General features: G+C 36.8%; 1 protein-coding gene across 1 annotated transcript in view; it reads left to right on the top strand.

Moving 5' to 3' along the window:
- Positions 1–15,249, top strand: part of LOC104468642 (contactin-associated protein-like 4) — a 30,906-nt gene extending 15,657 nt beyond the window's left edge. Inside the window, exons 6-10 of the mRNA XM_010082850.1 lie at positions 509–642; positions 1,701–1,788; positions 10,106–10,324; positions 10,709–10,780; positions 15,056–15,249. Of these exons, the coding sequence (XP_010081152.1) occupies positions 509–642; positions 1,701–1,788; positions 10,106–10,324; positions 10,709–10,780; positions 15,056–15,249 (707 nt within the window). The remainder of the gene's footprint in view (positions 1–508; positions 643–1,700; positions 1,789–10,105; positions 10,325–10,708; positions 10,781–15,055) is intronic.
- The last annotated feature ends 633 nt before the right edge of the window (positions 15,250–15,882 follow it).

Below are 15,882 nucleotides of genomic sequence, written 5' to 3'. Positions count from 1 at the left end.
TCTGTTGCTCTGTGTGATTAGATGCGTAAAGACAGTATGCTGGGAGTTAACAACAAGAAATGGAAAGAGAGCTAGAAATTATTAACTGCACGCTACTGAATTGTCAACTGGCCAGAGGTTCGCAGGTCTGGACACTGTAAACATTATTCAGGAACAGTACTTGTAAGGCACTCAGTTTTATTTGGTAAGTCACATTGATATGAGTTACCAGACCAAGTCTTTCTCAGCTGTGTTATAAAAACATTTACTAAAATTTCTGCACAAATGTTAGCTCATTATTCAGATGTGGGACAGTTCGTGGCTGTCTTTGCCACTACATCCTACTTCCAGCATTGTTATTATTTTCCGTTTCTCGCTCATGTCAATTTCTCATAGTTAATTCCTTAAATAAATAAAATACTTGTTTTGCTCTTGAAATGCACCTGTGAAGCAGATGGCACTGTATATGATCTACACTGCCTGTTGTGTATGTAGTGTGCTGTAACTTTTCCTTTATTTATCCGTGCAGGAAGTTTACAGATCAGGTACAAGCTAGACAGCCATCAAGATCCTGATGTCTTCAGCATCAATATCAAAAGCATGGCTGATGGACAACTGCAACACGTGAAGATTAACAGAGAGGAGGAAATGCTCTTTGCAGAGGTAATGCAGTTAGACAAAAAAGAAAAAAAAAAAGTGGATTATTTTTAAAAAGTAGATGATCCAAAGCAAAATAGTTACAAGGCAATTATCCCCAAATAAACTGTGTTTTAATATCTCAAGTAAATAAAACAAAGGTTAGCAGACTCACAATGCACAGTGAAAGTCTATGTTAGACAACCTCTTTGGTGTTCATCTTGTCCATTCCAAATGGTCAATACCTCCTCATCATTTTATATGAAAATGCTATTAATTTCTTGGTGGTTTAAATTTTCACAATTGTGAAATGTTTATAACTGACATCGTTTGGTTTGGGTCTTTCATTTTGGTGTTCTTGCTTCAAATTGCATATCCAACTACAATTCAAATCTATTACCGTCTAGACAATAATTTAATCCTATTTGTGTAATTTTGTTTGGTCCCTTTTACATCAAAGGAATGCAACTATTAAGGAAAATATAAGAAAATATTTTTTTTTGTGTCAATTTAATGATGAAATAGTAACATTTTATTTGCTAATAGTAGATACTAGCATATAAAGAAGTCTTTATTTTTTACATTAAAATTTGAAAAACTCAGATGTTATCATCTCAGAAACTCAGAAGTTAGTATTTTGAGGCTAGAGATGAGTTTGCTTAATTATGCATTGGTATAAGGCTTGAAGGCAAGTAGTTCTAGGGGTACCCTGGGGGGCAGAGCATTTATAGTGTAATATTTGGTCTTTATGAACCAAGTGTTGAGTGCCTTTTTTAATGAAAATATCCTTTTTCATGTTTTTGAAGGTTTACCATTTTTATTCATCTTATAGATGAAAAAGAAAGAATCAGCCAAATCAATAAGACAAATAAAGGCTTATTACGTAGGGTGCTTAAGAAGTATCACAGCTATAATCAGTGATCTGAGGAAGCTGATCATCTATTTCCTGATTAGTTTTAATGCTGTAACTAACAAATAATTCCCTCAGCTCCTTTTATTTTTAACCTTGATCTTTTCTGCTTTTTTCCACGCTTTGACGAATATCTCTTCCATTTGTCTACTTTATTCTTCACACTATTCTGCAGGTTAACCAGAATGAAAGAATGAACTTTATTCTGTCTTCAGGAACAGAATTCAATGCAATCAAGTCTCTTACGCTTGGCAAGATTTTAGGTAAGTGGAACACCACAGAGTTTTCTAAAACATAGATCAAAATGTCATCAGAGCACATAAAAAATAATAACCCTAATCTCGTTGAAAGACATTTGTTGTCTCAGATTTAATTAGATAGTGAGTCACAATCAAGGTAGAAACTTCAGTCTTGTTGAAATATAAATATGTTCATGGGTAAATACTTCCTGAAAAAGTGGGTTCCATTAAAAATAATTTCACACTTCTCTCTCTCATTTTGCAATCAAGCATTATGAAATACTTTGGTTTTTTTTACTCTCAGGAAAAAATAAATCACTGTGAAATCATACACAAAGACTACAGAATACTGTTAATCAGGTACCGTATTTGAAAAAGTTTATGTGATTAGATTTTGATGTAAACAGTTAGGGATAAGATAATGTACACAAAAATGTTTTTGGAGTTACTTTTTAAAAACAAGTTAAGCTTTGACAAAATATTTTGTCTAGTGATGGTTTATTGAAAGCTGTCTGTTTCTGTGTAGTGATGATCAAAATGGAATTTATTTATCTGCAATTACCATTTTGTCAATTTTGTTAAAACAAAATAGCCTGAACAAAATTCTCAAGATCTTATTATTTTCATATTCGTGAAATTGGGAATACTCAATGACAAAAGAAGTTGTGGTGCTGGTGAAAAGTTAAAGGATAGTTCTCTTTCCTCTGAAGTAATTTAAAGTCTGTGCTGCTACATTCCCATATCAAGTAAAGTTCCATTTGTGCATTCTTCCTCTAATAACACTTTTTGTCACAACAATATGAAAATAGAGCTGGTGTAGTTTGTGGTATGCAGTAACTATGGCTACACCGACCTTTTCAGGATTTTGTAGTTCCAACCCCCGTGTCATGGGCAGGGACACCTTTCACTAAATCAGATTTTTCAAAGCCTCATACAGCCTGACCTTGAATACTTCAAATGATGGGGCATCCGCAACCTCTCGGGGCAACCCGTTGCTCACTACCCTCATCATAAAAACAAACAAACAAACAAGGAAAAAGTCTAATCTAAATCTACCCTCTTTCATTTAAAACTGTTACCCCTTGTCCTGTCACTACAAGCCCCGGAAAAAAAAAAAAAACTCTCCATCTTTATTATAAGCTTCCTTTATATATTGAAAGGCTGCAATAAGGTCTTCCTAAAGCCTTCTCTTCTCCAGGCTGAAGAACCCCAAGTCTCTTAGCCTTTCTTCAGAGAGAGGTATTCCAACCCTCTGAACATTTTTGTGGCACTCCTCTGGGTTCAGTAGAACATGTCCATACCTTTCTTGTGTTGGTAACCCCAGAGCTGGATGCAGTACTCCAGGGTGGGTCTTATCCAGAGTGGAGTACAGGAGCTGAATCACCTTCCTTGACCTGCTGGTTACACACCCTTTTGTGCAGCCCAGGTTACAACTGACTTTCTGGGCTGCAAAGCACACATTGACATCTCATTTCCAGTTTTTCATCCACCAGTATCTCCAAGTCCTTCTCTGCAGGGCTGTTCTCAATCCATTCATCCCCAGTCAGTACTCATACGGGGGTTGCTCAGACACAGGGGCAGGACCTTGCACTTGGCCTTGTTGAACTTTGTGAATTTCATGTTGGCCAACTCCTCAAGCCTGTCAAGGTCCCTCTGGATGGCATCCCTTCCCTCTAGTGAATCAGCTGCACCACTCTTCTTAGTGTCATCCATGAACTTGCTGAGGATGCACTCAATCTCACTGTCCATGTCATTAATAAAGTTATTGAACAGTACGTCTCCCAGTGTGGCACTGTCCCTGAGGCACACAGGTTGTTACTGATCTCCAGTTAGATATTGAGCTGTTGCATGTAACTATTTGGATGAGGCCATCTGGCTAATTCCTTATCCATCAAATAGATAGCTGAGGTTCTCAATCTGAAGATCATTGTGCAGAATAGGTGGAAGAATAATTTTGTGATATAATAGAATACATACAGTGATAATTGTTTTCATAACTGCAGTAACCAAATGCTAAATAGCTTAAAATGTATTAAATAATTAAATTTAAAGAACATATTTGCAATAGACTTTTTAAAAAAATCCCAACTATTACTTAGTTGTGGTTGTCTAGAAGAGGCTCAGTGTAGCTGATCTGTTTTCTCACTGTAAAAATAATTAAGGACCTCTAACACAAACAGAAATTTATATTACTTTTGAAATGTAGATTTTCTTTATAGAACTCACAGTCCAGAAGAGAACTGGTATGTAGATATACACAGAGAATGTAAAAGAGAATGGTCATTTAAGCATAGCTTTAAAGCAATATTGACTGAAATATAAAGTAGCAGAAAAAAATTGCATAAAATATTTCAAAACCCCACAGCTCAATGATAAAACTGAATCAGGTATTTATAACGTTTTGAAGTGCAGTAGGCTATTGCAGTCGTAGTAGTCTATTACAGTCACACTCACACAAGGGTAATACTACAATAACCAGTACAGAATTAAAGGTTTTGTTCTCTTTGTTATGAAATCACATATCCAATCTTGCATCAATTTACTTAAAAATTTATTTGACGCAATGCAATTTTTAGGCAAATGGCAGTTTCTTTCGCTCAGGACCAACAACTCTTCCAAAGAAACCACGCTGTTACAAAAGTTCAAAGGTGGAAATTTCTTCAGCTATATGATGGCTTTGCATCATCACAGTAGTGTGAAACAGAGTTACAATGATCTGTGGGGGCACTCAGCCCAATTTAGCTCAGTTTACAGAGCCTGTCCTAAAGGAAATATATTATATACTTCTCTCCCTTTCAAAGGAGAGATGCTATGGAAGTGCTGCTTTTTCTTCTATAAATCTGACCACTTTGGTTCCTGGTTCCTGTGAAGTCATGTCTAGAGATGGAAGGAAACCTGGTGAAAGCAGTGGAAAAAATAATGGGTGTTTACTGCAGTGAAGAGGTGTAAACAGAAGAAGAAGTAGACAAATACAAAATCATCTATTTCTTGTACTTTGAAAGGTTGTTGAGAAAAAACCCACAAGTTTTAAAGTAGGCCTGAAAGATTGGATTTTCTAAGAATTATCTTTGGTTGGTGAAGTACTTCTTTGAGCTCTTCTGCAGTTGTACATAGCTCAGGTTTTTTTTGTTGAAAGCAAATGTGAGCGTTAGCTGCTGAACTAGTTTTGAATTCCCAGTGTTTTTCCTTACTTCCCAAAACCTAAGCCTTCCACTTTAAAGACTTTTGAATACATGTTACGCGACATTATGACAAAATAGACAAGGAGCTAGGCTGTATTGAAACTCCGCAAAATATTTGAAGGTTAACTTGTGAGGGAAAAGAGAAACAGCACACTCAGACACTGAGTTCACAGGATACAAGCCAAAGGTCTCCTTATGTTTTTGTTTTCCTCCTAAGACGATACTTTCTCTCAAAGCAGCCTATACAGTAAGAAGACCGTAGAAACCTTTCTTTTTACAGCAACCCACTGAGGAAGTAATTTGCTTCCACTGAGTAAAGCAGCGTTTGCCCAGGACAAAGCTTCCTAGCCTTCCTCAGGGAGAGGGTGGGGAGCTGTGGGTGATGTTTTTCTTCAGTGAGAGTTGTTAACCTTTCCATGCCAACTGAGATGAAGATGGACTTTTAGCAAGATTTACTTGAGTCTGATCTATACACAAATTTTTACCAGCTGAAGAGAATGTATGATTTTAAGCTATTTCAGTTAAACAAAGGCATCATACTGAATATGGACATTTCCAACAATGTCCATTGGAAACATTGAAATTTATTTCAGTAATAAATTGGTTATTACAGTAATAAATAAAAACAATTTTTCACTAGACTCTTAATAAGAAGACTTAAATTAAACCAGTCATGTATTTTGTACCCACATTTGAAACAAAATATCTGTGTATTCAAACTATTCCATTCTATTTGTAGTGAAATTGTCCTTTCTTATATTGGTTTGTCTCTGAAAATGCAAGATTTAGTTCTGTTTTTATGGGAATATCTTTGATGATAACTGATAATTGCACAGCTTGCTTAAGAGCTCTAATTATAGTTTTATTGATAATAGAATGATGGAATTGCAAAACTCTCTCTGTGCTCAACTGATATGTAAATATATAGTGATAATTCAAATTGTTAATTTGAAAATCAGCTTTTTAAAACAGTAATGTCTGGGTACTCCCAAAAAAAGTGCTGCAGTGTACCACATACTGACAATAGTTGCTTTAAAAATGTCCATTTCTGTTTATGCAGTTTTTTCTACTGTACAAATATGGGAATTCTTATAGTAAATCTTTTAAAGCTGTTTTAGAAAAATAGACTTTAATAAAAGTCTATTAGTGTAAAATATGCATTTTTACACAGGTCCCTCAATTTCAAGTACATATAATTACACTACAGCAAATTTATACGAGTTTTTTTTTTTTAATCAGTTTTTCATTTTAGTCAGACAAGCTAGTACTTCCAATACAGAAGCTTTTCAGGATGATCATTTGGGGAAAGAAAGTTTCCACTGGCTTGCAATCTTGGACAAAACACTAGTATTTGAAAAGTCAATATTCAGGGACTTAATGGCCATACTTCTGTTTGATGAAATAATTCTCTTAACAAAATATTTGCCTTCTAATGTTTTATTTTAAAGTTTTTTCTACTCAATCTCAGCAGTGTGACAAAAGACAGCTCCACAAATAACACCCACTTGTGACTCCTGATTGCTGAATTTGTAATGTTAAAAAAGCAGCAAAAACTCTTAATGACCAAATTACCTATTCTTGTTAATCAAATTGCCGTCTTTGCTGGCGTATTTTTCAGCAGTAAACCACTGAAACAAACAACAAATTAAGGAAAAAGGGCCTAGATAATTTTGGATGTTTTAAAAAGATATTATTTTTGCACAAAAGTCAGAGAAATAATTATTTGATGATGCATTTTTTAATAATTTTTCTCCTCCTGGTCAGTTCAATCTGAATCCTAAGTAAACCTCAGTAAAATAATGTTGTATTTCTTCATATTAAAAGTAACAGTGTAGCAGCATTTATGTGATCACATATTAACCACAGGGAAAAAAAAAAACAACCAACCAACCAACCAGCCATATATGATTCAACTGAAATCAGTGGGTGTATCTGTGTGATTAGTTTTAACCTAATAAGCATTTTTAGTGCAAAAGACCTGGCCATAATAACACTTTCATACCAACACAGGCTTGTGGCACAAATGTGAGATTTTGCAGCAGTCCATTACAAGCACATCACTGGTGCTTCTTTCTGGTTATTTGACTGTGAAAGTCAAATGTGCATTAATTTTTTCTACTGAACAGCTTTATAGAATCATAGAATCATACAATATCTCGAGTTGGAAAGGATCCATAAGAATCATCAAGACTAACATTCTGGTCCTTGCAGAACTGCTTAAAACTAAACCATATGACTAAGAACATCGTACAGGTGTTCCTTGACGTCTGCCTAGCTTGGTGCTGTGACCTCTCCCCAGGGGAGCCTGTTCCAGTGACCAACCACCCTTTCAATGAAGAACCTTATCCTAACATCCAATCTGAACTTCTCCTGAAGCAGCTTTGTTCCACTTCCTTCTGTTCTATTGCTGTCACCAGAGAGAGGAGATCAGCACCTTCCTCTCTGCTGATCCACTTGAGGAAGTTGTAGACTGCCATGAGGTCACCCCTCAGCCTTCACTTCTCCAAGCTGAACAAACCAAGTGACTGCAGCTGCTCCTCTTAAGTCTTGCTCTCAAGACCTTTTTTGGTCGCCCTCCTCTGGACACACCCTAAAAATTTTATATCCTTCTTGTATCAAGACACCCAAAAACTGCACACAGTGCTGGAGGTGGGGCTGCACCACTGCAGTGTAGAGTGGGACAGTCACCATCCTCGACTGGCTGGCGATGTTGTGCTTGATGCACCCCATGACACAGTTGGCCCTTTTGGCTGCCAGGGCACTGGTTGACTCATATTCAGCTTGCCATCAGCTGAAAACCCTAGATGCCTTTCTGCAGACTGCCCTCCAGATTCTTGTCCCCCAATTTGTATGTATAAGCAGGATTATCTCTTCCCTGGTGGAGAATCTTGAACTTGCTCTTGTTATATTTCATATGGTTGGATTGCCCAACTCTCTAGTCTATCCAGATCTCTCTATAAGGCCTCTCTAGCCCTTGAGGGAGTCCACAGTTCCTCCTCATTTTGGCAAACTTACTTAACGTATCTTCAATTCCTGCATCCAGATAATTTATAAAAACATTGAAGAGCACTGGCCCTGAAATTGAGCCCTAGAAAACCCCACTGATGACTGCCCACCAGCCTGATGCAACCCCGCTTACTACAACCCTCTGAGACTGACCTGTCAGCCAATTAATCACCCAATGTATTATGGACTAGGCTAATTTTGAGACAGTATTGCATAGGAACTTGAAAAATTTTGAAATCTTCAACATCATAAAAGCAGAAACGTCAAGGATAGTCTTTCAGTTGAACAGTTCTTATCTTAAAATGTTCTTCTTGTATGTCTGCTGACTTTCAGAATTACTTTACAGAAGAAAGATGGTTGAAGCAGAATTCAAGAAAGAGAGTTATTGAGTTTGTGTTTTGCTTTTGTGGTGTTTTTCAAATAAGGCAAGTTAGGTGGAGTAATTTTGTCTTTCTTTGCTGAAAAAATTTTAGTACACTTAGTAAATGAATTGCTATAAAGATGCCTAAGAATGCATAACTGCAGGTTACAATTAAATAAAGTGTCTGACAAGCAACTTGTCTGTGTGTGTCATTTTCAGTCAATTAAATCTGACTTAAGCACTAAGTGGAGAAGGGTTTGTCTTCCCTAAACCTTATCACTTTTGCCAGCAAGATTGCTTAATTTAGTAAAAACCTTTACTTTATCGCAGCAGTTTTTTCTAATTAACGAGTCAAATGAACTCTAAGGGTTTTAAATATCTAATATTTATTTAATATTGTGCACCTATAATGTTTGCAAAATGGTCTGTGTAGGAAACTAAAAAAATAATAAAAAACGCTTCACTCTTTAATTTTTCTATCCTACTTGTAGTTAGGGACATATATTTTTATCACAAGAGGTTTCGGATATTTTTGTCTTGCCATTTCAAGTTACTCTTTTTCAAGACATCCAGAACTAGATCCTTCAGTGTGATGGGGCAATCATCAGAAGCAGTGTATGCTACAGAGAGAATAGAGGTAGCTAAACATCCAACATTTCATGTAATCCACCAGTGTAGGTGAGCAGACTCTTGGCTGACATCCATCTGTCTAATAATGCATCATCATTGCAATAAGCAGAGAGTAGTTGAGGAAAATGCTGCTGTGCTATTTTGCAATATTCTACCAAAACACATTAGCCCAATTTTCACTATTAACCTAATGGTACTGAGGAGTGCATTGTACATTGGTATTTAAAATTGTTATGGTAACCATTGTAAAGATCACAAGTTCATTTGTGGGCTCTAGGATAAGTTGGATGTAGAAATGAATGAGCTGAAATTCCCTTTTTATTTGCACAAAACTTGAAAACTTACTTCCCTTTAGAGTCCTCCTTGAATAATTAGTACTTCCAGAGTTTTTGCTTAAGTTAGAACTGTCAGAGTAAATAAATAAACTGTTTTCCACTTCCAAAGGAATGCATTAGTGAGCATTATCTGGTGAATAAATAGAGAGGTCTGACAGGGTACATACATTGAGAAAGGCAACTCAAGAGAATAATGGGGGGGAGAATGTTTCTCTCCTTTTTTTTTTTTTTGTTTTTTCCCTTAGTGGAAAAGGTAATGGTATCATGTTTAAAATGTATAGTAAATTGGAACAATGTTCATTTTTCCAAATTTCACAGAAAATATCTCGATAGATATTTCCAAGATCTGAGGTCTTCAAAGAGCTTCTGTTTTGACAGACGTGATGATGATGGGATGGAGTAGATATATGAAAGGATATGATCCAATAATGTACATATTTATGAGAAGAAATCTAATAAAATATGTTTTGCATGAATGCATGCATCATCTTTATCTTTTTTGCAGAATGAAAAAATGTTGCATTTTAATTCAAATATTTTGGTTACATTTGGATCTTCTTGCTTTGGAACTTGCTATAGTAAGTTAAAAGCATTTCCCTCAGCAGAATAGCAACTGTCATCTGTTAAAAAAGGGGGGGGGGGATTGAATGTATCTGACTGTCTTTTCATTAAAGACAGACAAGAAAGGGATTCAGTGACTGTACATATGTTGCTGTAGCTCAAATATACTCAGAGGAACACAGGTTAATTATTCATTTATTCTTCTGGCACTTTATTTTGTACATTTGCTCTATGATTAATTGTATTCTGTTCCTTTTGATTAACAGAAAACAGCGATATAGATGAGGAGACTATGAAGGCAAACTCTCAGGGGTTTATTGGATGTCTCTCTTCAGTGCAGTTCAACCACATTGCTCCTTTGAAGGCTGCACTGCACCACAGCAGCTCAGCCCCTGTCATTGTAAAGGGACGCTTCACTGAATCCAACTGCGGTACTTTAACTGGAGCTGACTCAACATCAAGTCAAACAACCCGTTCATTTGCAGGTAGCATATGGTTATCACTTGCTCTGATCTCTGAAGTAAAATCTAGAGTACTCATGACCTGAGTCACAACTGTCTTTCCCCCCCCCCCCCTCCCCCACCATGTGGGTTAACAACTCAGGAGTAGTTTGAAAAATAATTTTCTTTTATATATACTTACTTACTTTTCTCTAGCCTTTCTCTTTTCCTCTGAATGTTTACATTTTTCTATTTAACTCTGCAAAATATCATCCTGCAAAATATCATCTACATCACAGTTCTTCTCTGCATGCTTATGGACCCACATGACTGCCACTGTACCATACTCTACATGAACTGTAACCATGTGAGAATTTTTTGAAAACCCATCTTCTATTTGCCTTTCACTTTCCTTTTTTTCTACTGCAGATCACTCTGGACCGATAGATGGGGGAGAGCCCCTAGCTAATGCAATCAGAAGTGACTCTGCAATTATTGGAGGTAATAAGGACTACAACAACTCCCTGGGAACCTCTTTTTTTTTTTTTCCAATAACTTTGTTTCAATACTCAGATGAAGTCGGTTTAATTTTGTCTGCATAATGAAACTAGAGGAAAGGCTTCATTTTAATACAAGTGGTAGAGAGAAAAAAAATCAAGCATTGTTTTAAAATGCAGTCAACGGCTCTCATATTTTCTTGTTATATAAATTTATGCCATCGGTATTTCTATACGTTGGAACATTCTGCTGAAACACAAGACACTAAGAATGGGTTTCCAACCTGCCTACCGCTAGTGTCTATGACATAAAAAAGAACTTGGATATGTTGTGACAAACAGCAAATGTTTGAGAAAGAACAATCTTTTCTCCTTGACTATGCCCAAAAGTTATATTTTGCTACACAGTCAAGCTCAAAATCTTCTTTAATAGATCTGAGCAACACAAATTGTTATCAAGAAAATGTGATCTAACACTGCTTGAAGTAATCCTTTGACAGACTGAGGCAAGTTTGATTCTGGTTCTGCGTCTGGAAAGCAACTTACTCTTGAACCGACTATCACTTACACTGAGTAACAACTTAAAAATAAAAAGCATATTAAAATAATAATTTTTAAAAGTTACTGTTGGTTTGAAATATAATTTCTTCAATTGCTTACTATTCATTTTGGCCACTTTTATCAGCTCAAACAGAACTACAAATTATCATCCACAAACTTTTTTCAAAACACTTATTTTCAACAGAGTAATAGGGGAAGAACCGTGGCAGTTCAGTTGCTCTTAAAGTGAACATTTTGACACTCCCTTTACTTTTTATGACTGTGAGAACAAATATGGTATAAAGCTTAGGACGGAGGTCTTCTGCTTAAAGCACAGAACCGACAATCAAGATATGCAGGTTCGACTACTGTGTCTTTTAGGCCAATCATCCTTAAGCCAAGATCCATCTCTGTTTCAGCGGAGAAGCCTGTCAGTTTTGTGCCTCTAGGAGAAATGAAGAGTACTCAAGTGAGCCTTAACAGGCAGATCAGGATCAGGGACCCTCAGGAGAATTTCTGTTCCTGTCACCAGTGTTGGAGCAAATGCATGGCTATGTCTGTTCTTTTTTTTCTTTCAAGGAATAGCATTATCTCTTGTGACAATCTTCCCCAGTGAGAATTTCTGGTGGTATTACTACTCTTGGGAGGAGGTAAGGGAAGGAGACTTGCTTTCACTCATGAAGCAGTATAATTCACTATTTCATTTTCCATTACTTCAACAGAAAGAAGGCGGAGGAGGGGAAGGTCATTCCCTCCATTTTTAAATTTGGAATAGTTTTCCTTTCTAAGGATTTTAAAAGCCTTAGCAGACAAATGATGTAGCGGGATTTAGCAGAATAAAGCTACCAAGGCTTCTCACTGAGGATAAAAGTATTTAAGTCTATGGAAGGTGGAGTTAAGATAAGAACCTGCAGTCATCTCTGTGTCTGCTATTTAAATAATGCAACCTGCTATGGTTAGTGCCTGCCAGCAGGACACTGCATGGTCAATGACCTTTAACACAATAGTGTTAAAGATATTGAAATAAGAGATAATAAAACCTAGAAGCTTCCTTATGATAGCTTTCTAAAGCGATACATACGTCTGTATATCTTTATATACACAAAATTTGATAATTTTACCACTGAATTCAGTGAGGTCAGAATTTTAAAATATGGTTTCTGAGTTCTGCATGTCTAACTTTGTCATAAATTACTTCGCTGTTTCAGAAGATAAGTATTATTTTACATAAGTATCTGTACATAAAGATGACTTTATGTACTAAGTAGTTTAGTGTGGGTGGGGATTTTTAAGTGTACTAACAACAAAGGTATTTTTGAACTTCAAGCTACAATAGTTATAGTATTTTAAAGATAATAATATCCTCACAGTTTTATTGTTATTAAACACATTTAGGCATATGCACTAACAATTTTTCTACTGCTTAACTACAGTTGTTTAAAAGTCAAAATAAAACAAGCTGTACAGCACTCAGTAAAAGTTTAATGCAAGTACCCTCAAATGGCTGTGACTGAGAATTGTACCAATTCAGCTACTTCAGACAAGGCAAGTTTATAGATGGTCTCTTATGGGACACATACTGTTGTTATGAAACAAAGAAATGACTGTTCTATTTAATCTAAATAAGAACAAGATTTTCCCAGATTATAGAGTCTATTCAGAGAAGAAGATACCACACAAAAAAGTTTATATTCCTACCGTTAAGGATGGCTGCTCATATTGGAGAATGAAAAAAATAACAAGGGCTGAATTTTGGATGGCCTGGTTTTATTTCACAGAATCGTAAAATTGTAGAAAGGCTTGGATTGGAAGGGACCTTAAAGTCCATCTAGTTCCAAACCCCTGCCATGGTATTACAACACTAAGAGACTACATACTTTTATTTTTTTTCAGTAGTGGACAAGTTACGTACCAGATAATTTCTCTATCTAGTACAGCTGAGCCACTGTGTTACAACTGTTTCCCGGACTCTCTAGTGCAGTTTTCCTCTCTACAGCCTAGTCCTCCTTTCTGCTTCTTTGACAAGCACTTTCTGCTTCCCTTCTGTTTCATTTCTCCTCAAATTCCTCCTTTGACCAACCTCCCACTCATGAACTTGAGGGCCTGAGACCATCATGAGAAGATGAATGATGAAGAGAGTAGATGGGCTAGAAGTCTGTAAGGGCATGCTTATCTCTGTGGGAAGTATCTATTCCTTACCGTTCCTAATCTGCCATGCTAGGAGCGGCGTGCATTGGTAACAGTTCAATAAATCTTAAATAGTCTCTTTTAAAACTAAGCGGCCATTCCATTTAGTCTCTTGTGTGTTAGGCATGTTGCACATATGGTACCTCATGAGTCCTCTATATAAAGCTTATGCTCCTGCCCCTTTGCTTTCTAACTGACCTGTTAGAACACCATAATGCTGGTGACTGTACTGATGATGATTTTACCCTACCAGATGGGGCTGATAAATCTGTTGGAAAAGGAAGCTTGTTTATTACCATCTGCGTAGGCAGAGACCTTGTTTACTTATGAACCCAAGGTCATGTAGCCATGCAAAGCAAAAGCATATCTAGGATGTCAGAATAAGTTCCACAAACCTGAAAGGAAAGGAAGAAATCAAATCTATATTATTTCACCCTGGACATGAGGTGAGCCATGCGTGATTTTAGTATTTTAACCAGTGTCTATTCATTACAACGGTGCAGTTACAGAAATGTGTAGTTACAGCCAGTGTAGATCATGAAAACCTCTACATCACATTATGATGTGCCAAAGACAGTCAAATGGAGTTGAGATTTTCTTCCATGAGGCAGAACACACTTTAGATTTTCTGTCCCACCTGAGCTAATGATAGGTGGTTATAAACACTGTCCAGTTTCCGCTGGAGTCCCTATGATGAACTCTTTAATATTTTCTTTTGCAAATTATCCTCATTAACTGCATTGTTTAGTCAGAACCAGTCATCAGTGACCTGAACTAATTTGTGTGGAATACTGGATATTAACTGAACAAATTCAATGCAAAAAAATTTACTGCAAAGGGTCTGAGGCTTGTGGTGTGCACAGGCAGAGCAGATAGAGGACCTGGTTCTGAATTCCAGATTGATACCTTTGTTCTCACCCTATTCTGCTGTGCCTCCGATCTCTAGAATCCTTTCACAGGTCTGGAGCAGTGATAGCAGAGCTGATGAAAACTGATGATGTCCCTTTCCCTCTTGATGACATGGGGTGTGAGAAAGGGTCCTAAGTGAAGTGAATGACTGAGGAATGGGAGAATACTTTGTCCAATACTTGTAGGATTTGGGGAAAATGAGAAAGTTTAGTAGTGCCCACTGTGTTGCCTCACTGTCTGGTAGGAAAGTCCCTGAAGAACACCTCCTCAAACCTGCAGTGGCTTGAGTTCCCAGCCTGGCAGAGAGCTAGGGGTTGATGGTGAAGGAGGAAAAGACACCCTCTTATCCGCAGTACCCAAAGGCCCCTACTGGCTTTCCGTTCAGAAGTTTCAAAAATCACAGTATTCTATGGAAATTTTTTGGGGTATTAGTAGTGTGCAAAATGTCACAACAATCACAGTGAAGCTGATATTACAGTGCCGTTTCTGGTTTGAAAGTAGCTATAGCTTCTTATTTATCGGGTTTCCCTGTTTCCCCCCTCCATTATGTGATGGAGCCTTTCCTTCCTTGTCCTACTCTTTGGCCCACTAGTTATTATTTGTCTATTCTTTCTCTTGACTTTTTTCTCTTTTGTTCTCCTAGGTGTAATAGCGGTCGTGATATTCGTCCTACTTTGCATCACTGCTGTAGCCATACGTGTTTATAAAAAAAAAGGCATATACTCAAAAAATGGGGCTAAAGGAACTGAAAATGAAGACAGTGCTGAATCTGCGCTGAAAAGTGAGCTCAGCATGCAAAACACAGCCAATGAAAATCAAAAGGAATACTTCTTCTGATTGGCATTCATCATTTAATTTAAGATAATAATGTGACAGTCTGACTTTTTTGCTAAGCCAGGGGCTCTCAGTGGACAGAACAAGTTCTTGCACTCTACAGTAAATGCAATGGATTTGAGAATTATTATACTGCGTATGTTCAGTCTCAGTGATTGCTCTAGGGGGCCTCTTTAAATTACATGCATTCCTTAGCTATTATACTGTAAATGCATTTTATGTAACAGTGAATTAGATATTGTAACGAATTTCATTGTTGGTAGTTTCCGACTGTTCTGATGTGACCTTCTACAACTGACTTTTAACATACATGCTGAATATGATTTTTGAATGAGAAAATTGTTATGAAGTTATTCCTATTTTTTTTTAATTTGTTCAAGGTGAAAGGTGGATTCTAATACTTTATTTTACTAAAGAAATTCTGATATGTTGTATTATCCTGGTCCCTCTTACTTCCTCAAATTGAAAATGCCTTTTGAACTGCTGTTAGCTGGTGTCAGCATCTGCTTGTGAGACATGGTGTTTGGTGTCCAAAACTAATTGTATTTTTTTCCTCTGGGATGTGACCAGTGTCATCACTATCCCTTCTTTATGGCAAGCCTAGCAGGACCTAAAACTGAAGGACTCACAATGTGT

This window comes from Pterocles gutturalis, unplaced genomic scaffold (assembly GCF_000699245.1).
Source record: "Pterocles gutturalis isolate BGI_N339 unplaced genomic scaffold, ASM69924v1 scaffold6835, whole genome shotgun sequence".
NCBI classification, from domain to species: Eukaryota; Metazoa; Chordata; class Aves; order Pterocliformes; family Pteroclidae; genus Pterocles; species Pterocles gutturalis.
Note: the sequence above shows the minus strand (reverse complement) of the source record. Positions and strands in the feature narration are given on the sequence as shown.